The sequence below is a fragment of the Lycium ferocissimum genome, chromosome 5 (genome assembly GCF_029784015.1).
Source record: "Lycium ferocissimum isolate CSIRO_LF1 chromosome 5, AGI_CSIRO_Lferr_CH_V1, whole genome shotgun sequence".
NCBI classification, from domain to species: Eukaryota; Viridiplantae; Streptophyta; class Magnoliopsida; order Solanales; family Solanaceae; genus Lycium; species Lycium ferocissimum.
This window is the reverse complement of record NC_081346.1, coordinates 12,809,554-12,815,254: the sequence shown is the minus strand read 5'-3', so window position 1 is coordinate 12,815,254 and position 5,701 is coordinate 12,809,554. Positions and strand designations below refer to the sequence as shown.

The following is a 5,701-nucleotide window of genomic DNA, read 5'->3' as shown; positions in this document are numbered from 1 at the left end:
TAACTTTAGTAATTACTTCACAAGTTTACGGGTCCACATATCTTTGCAAACTTTTTAAAGCAAACTTTTAGTTAAGCTTTAACTAAAAGTCTTTTCCGAAGTTATGCCTTATTTGACTTTTAGTTAAGGCGTAGAGCCCGTTTGGATGGGCTTAAAAAGCTAATTATGTTCGTTTTCGGCTTATAAGCTGCTTTAGATAAGTTAAGCCAAACGGGCCGATTAATTTTTGGGCTTATTTTAAGCACAAAATGGCTTTAAGCGGCAAGTAAAATAAAAAAAAAGTGAAAAAAGCATAGACAGCATAAGTCCGTCAAAACGGGCTCTAAAAGTATGCCCCATAAAGAGCGTGCTTTTATTAAACATGAACTTTGTCTTATAGAACAAATTTTTTAGTTATGCCTTGAGAGAAAAGTTACGCTTATGGGGCATCTTTAGTTATGCTTAACTAAAAGTCTTTACATAAGACACAACTGGAAAAAAGACTTTTGATTAAGCTTAACTAAACTTTGCCCATAAGTATCTTTTGACGTAAGCAACAAAAATTTATACGACCGGCATACTTATGCCAAGTACCATAAGGCATGAGTATGCGGGTCGGCATAACTTTGGTCTTAACAAGTGTATCTGCGGGTACACGCGACCTAAACTTGCCTTGCAATTTTTTTTTTTTTTTAAATTTATGCTTGAGCGGGGGTTCGAACCTTAACCTCATGATTTCCGTGAATGCTCGGGTTGCAATGAGAAGGGCAAAATTAAAAACCAGCAATATGAGGGGCATAATTTAAAGACCGCAAATATGAGGAACAAAATTTAAATACCACCCCAAAAGAAGGGCAATCTGCGCAAAAAAATGTACCAAAAGTTTATACAAGGTCCAGAACTATCATTTTCTAAATGGGCTTTGCTCTAACAAGAATAGATGAATCAATTTTAGGCACCCTTCTTTTGTACATACCTTTGTGTTGCCAGGATTATGCAATGCATTCACAGATACTGATTTTGATGCGTAGATAATTGAACAATTAAAGTTCTTAAGCTCACAAAACACATAATGGTTAGTTTATCTAGTATGAACTAAAAATTAACCCAGTTATAGTTACTTTTTCCTTTATACTTTGTGTGGGTTCAAACTAATCCATAGCCTGTAGTGTTCTGAATTCAGCGAAAATTTAACAAGTACAAGAAGATATATGCACGTTGAAATGAGAGGGTCGTATGTACTAGAAAAGTAGGACAATAAAATGAACAATTGCCTTTATTATTACAGGGAAAGATAGCAGTACTCACAAATACAAATAACAGATTGATTGAAAAGCAAAGCTGAAAAAACAGAGCCTTCGGATAATCAACTATCTCCTCAAAGGCGAACTTCCATTTCCTATCATTATTGCAGGGAAGATAGCAGTAGTCACAATATAGAGACACCCGATTTATCTTACAGCAAAAGCTGCGAAATTTAGAGCCGGGATGATCCAATAGGACGATGCATGACAATGTTATTGTAGGCATCAAGAGTCAGAAAGTCATCCAAGACTGGTGCAGTGCATTGCCTTGTGAATAACTTGCATGCCTCCTTGTACATTCCTTTCTTGAATTTCTCCTTTCCCACTTCTCTCTCAATCCTAGCCATTTCTTCTTCAACCACTCTTCCAAACAGGTCCAAGTTCACCTTCACCCCAAGTCCATCTCCATCCAATTCCACTCCATATTTCAGCCACTGCCAGTTCTGGACTCTACTAATCTCAGCTGTTGCGGCGTCTTCCATGAGATTGTAAAGTGGGACAGAACCAGCCCCAGTCAGCCAGGCTGCTAAGTACTGGATTCCCACTCGGGTGTTCAGCCGGAGACCCTCCATCGTTCGGACACCTCTCGGCCTCTGCAGCAGGTCTTCTTCAACTAGGACCGATGCATCTTGGCGCTTCATGGAATGGATTTGGTTAGGTGCATTGGTCATGTTGCTGCTGAAGACTTCCATGCAGGCTGGGATTAGGCCAGGGTGAGCTGCCCATGTTCCATCATGCCCTGCCTTCACTTCTCTCAGCTTATCCTTCCTTACAAGTTCCAATGCTGCCTCATTAGCTGCCGCATCATCTCTGATAGGAATCTGAGCTGCCTGTTTCAACAATTCAAGAAAACCGTAAATTAACCTAAGCATGCTAATGCTTCCTGTCCATATGGTTGGAATTTACATCATTTCAGATCAGTTGATAGTCTTTATGATAATACAAATATGCCTGTGTAAGTTAAGAGCTAATCTGGAAAGATTGCCTCAGTTCGGATTGTTAGCTGCATCTCGGAAACATCACTAGTGATCCTGGTGAACTAAAAGAACATAAATGACAAAAGGTTGAATTAATATTCATATACCATGCCTCCCATAGCATGGACGCCGCGCTTATGACAAGTGTGGATGAGCAAGTCAGAGTAACTCCTCATAAAGTGCTGACCCATGCCAACTAGAACCCTATCGGGGAGTAGGCGATCAGGGTGAGCTTGGAAAGTCTTGACATAGCTGAAGATGTAATCCCATCTACCACAGTTGAGGCCAACAGAATGGTCCCTCAGTTCATACAAAATTTCATTCATTTGAAACACCGCTGGAAGTGTTTCAATTAGGACAGTGGCCCTAATGCTTCCTTTCTCAATTCCAGCCCATTTCTCCGCCCTCTCAAACACACTGTTCCATATTCTAGCTTCCCTGCCAAACAAAAGAAGAAATGCTAAATTTTCTTGGAGCTTAACTTTCGAAACTATTTAAATTTAACTAATAAGAAGATCTCTCACCTAGAATGTTCCATTTTGGGAAGGTAGAAAAAGGGTCCAAAGCCTTGTCCTTGGGTCTTGCGGAAGTTGGCATAGTTGTGGAAAAAGTAGAGACCGAAGTCGACAAGGCAACCAGTGGCAGGCTCACCATCAATGAAGATGTGAGCTTCTGGCAAATGCCACCCTCTTGGACGCACAAATAGCTTAGCTATCTGATCATTCAGTTTATACACTTTGTTTCTGGTTTGATCATGGAATGTTATTGTTCCATTCACTGCATCCCTCAAATTTATATGGCCTCTCATTAGATTTTCCCAGTTTGGTGACAGTGCATCTTCAAAGTCTGCCTATAAATTACAGGAGATAAAATCTGAGAATTAACTAATGGAACTTGATTATCTCATATAGAAATCCCTGGTTTAGCAAGCTTCCATTCATTCAGCAAGAGTCTCAGTAGAGTTTTCAATTTAAATTGCATTACTCTGATCTGATGGAAGAAATACATAAGCATATCTTCTAGATATACTTCCACTCAAAATTGAGGTTGACTTATCCAATGGTCCAGTACCACCTCTTGTTATGCTTAAATTATTTCTTTCAACGTGATTTACACTATAAATTTCCCCTATTAGTTACATCTTTCTGAAGGAAATTTTATATCAACCTATTCAGTCTTCTTAACACTAAGAAGGCGTTTGGCCATAAGAATTATTCACTTTATTCCGGAAATTTTTTTCACTTTTTTTCACTTTTCAGATTTTGGCTATAAGAATTCCGAATACAACTTGAAGTTGTATTCCGAAATACCAAAAACTCAAAAAACTTGTTTTTCAAAAAATTTCGCTTTTTTCACTTTTTTACAACTACATTTCGCCAAAAACTACAATTTCAAAAACTATGGCCAAACACAACTCCAACTCCAACTCCAAAATTCCAAAAAAAGTGATTTTTTTTTTTTATTTCTATGGACAAACGGGGCCTAATATTCATCTGGTTGCCTACTTATAGTTGAGTTCTAAAGAAGATTCTATTTTAGATACCAGCTGTTAGGCGTTATTGACATGTTTCCTACATGGCAAAATCACGCTCATGTGGACGTGTACAGATTTTTACACCATCTAGTTTAAGATGCGCCACCACAACAGGTAACTGTCGACGGTAATCCTAATTTCATAACATAAATTGCAGTAAACGACATGCTATATCATCGATGTATATAAGTTAAATCCTTCTTAAATTAGGCGCCAAGCTATTTCACAAAACTCGCCTTCTCTTTACTTTTCTATTTAGAAGTATCAAGTTTGACGATCAAAATCTTTTTTTACCCCCAGTAAAAATTGTACTTTGAGTCAACAAATAGATATTGTAGAAACAAAAAAAAATTGTATCTTGAAAGGACATAAGCATATTAAGCAGGATTAATGTAGTACCATGAAAACCTTGGCTCCAGAATTAAGGGCATTGATGACCATCTTCCTCTCAACTGGACCAGTAATCTCCACCCTCCGATCAGCCACCGCCTGCGGAACAGGAGCACACACCCACTCACCATCCCTAATATATTTGGTTGTCGGATCAAAACCCGGCAACCCTCCATTATTATACCTCTTCTTAGCCTCTTTCCTACACTCCATAGCATACTTAATGTGGTTCCTGAATTCCCTTTGCAAATCAGCTACAAACTGCAAAGCATCCCTAGTGAGAATCTTGGAAAATTCAGGATCATATCTTCCCCTAATATCAACTCCTTCAGGCACATCATAACCCATCTTTACACTACTCTTTCTTTGAACAGGGTTATTGGGTTGAAGGAATGTCTCAAAGCTAACCATTTTTCCTTCTTTTGGTAATTACTTCTTATTATTTCTCAATAATCTAGCTAGCAGATGGCTGCAATATAAAGGGGGGAAACAGGAAGTTTGGATTGGTGAAATTTATAATATGTGGATAGCTACTGATTTTATGATATTCTTTTTTTAAAATTTAATGGAGGTAAGGCTTATCGTTATGGGTCTATAATTAGAAAAACCATGGCGTCATGTGCGTCAGATGATAAAAGGATCATGCAAGCTGATCTTTCTTCCTTCTTGATATGTTCAAACATGGATAATAGAGAGGTGGTTTTTTGATAATTGTGCCAACCTCGGGAGTTGCAATTTGTTAGGATATATTGGAGTCATTAAACTTTCTTCTTTGACAAGTGGCATGCTTTGGAGTTTTCTGCAACGCTTAGATGGAAATGGAAGAAAAAGAGGGAAAGTAAAGAGTTCTGAAAGTTGAACAAACGGAGCTACATATAATCAACTAATAGTCAAACGAATGATAATTTTATATAAATAATCTTATGTGCAATTTGTTTAACTATTCCATGCTCCTTGTAAATTAACTTTATTTTTCAGAACCTCACGGCCTCATCCTATATTTGATGCTCTTGGTTATAAACTCCACATTAGCACATAGTAGTACCGATGTGGGTTTGGAACATAACAAACCACCATCTGTCGAGGACGATACCATTTGTTACAATCCAAGGCCCACACCCCAAAACTTAGCTATTGAGGTAGGAGAGCCCAAAGTTATATAAACCCCACATCAGCACATAGTAGTACTGATGTGCGACTGGAACATAACACTCTTGAAGTTTGAAATAACGTCCACTGGCAGCATAACAATTTGGAGTACGATTTTAATTAGTGAACTCAAAAAACAACAGGTGTTACGATTTTAATTAGTGAACTCAAAAAACAACAGGTGTGACACAGGTTTCAAAGGAGCTAGTACGCACTTCAACGCTTATGCATATGAATGGCATCGATCAGAACACCGTTGGCGTTGCGGTAAATCATGTTGATCCGTGAAATTCCTCTTCCAACATATAAGGAATTTATGCCTAGATATTCCAGCTCAAGACGCAAAGACGGGAACTGCTGGTTTGTAA

The 5,701-nt window shown here is 38.3% G+C and overlaps 1 protein-coding gene across 1 annotated transcript; it reads right to left on the bottom strand.

Moving 5' to 3' along the window:
• Nucleotides 1-1,237: 1,237 nt before the first annotated feature.
• LOC132056069 (malate synthase, glyoxysomal) lies at nucleotides 1,238-4,705 on the bottom strand. Its single transcript, XM_059448118.1, has 4 exons — nucleotides 4,194-4,705; nucleotides 2,785-3,110; nucleotides 2,368-2,698; nucleotides 1,238-2,113 (listed from the first exon to the last, which is right to left on the bottom strand). Exons 1-4 carry the CDS (start codon nucleotides 4,593-4,595, stop codon nucleotides 1,457-1,459), a joined length of 1,716 nt encoding a protein of 571 aa, XP_059304101.1. The 5' UTR covers nucleotides 4,596-4,705; the 3' UTR covers nucleotides 1,238-1,456.
• Nucleotides 4,706-5,701: the final 996 nt, after the last annotated feature.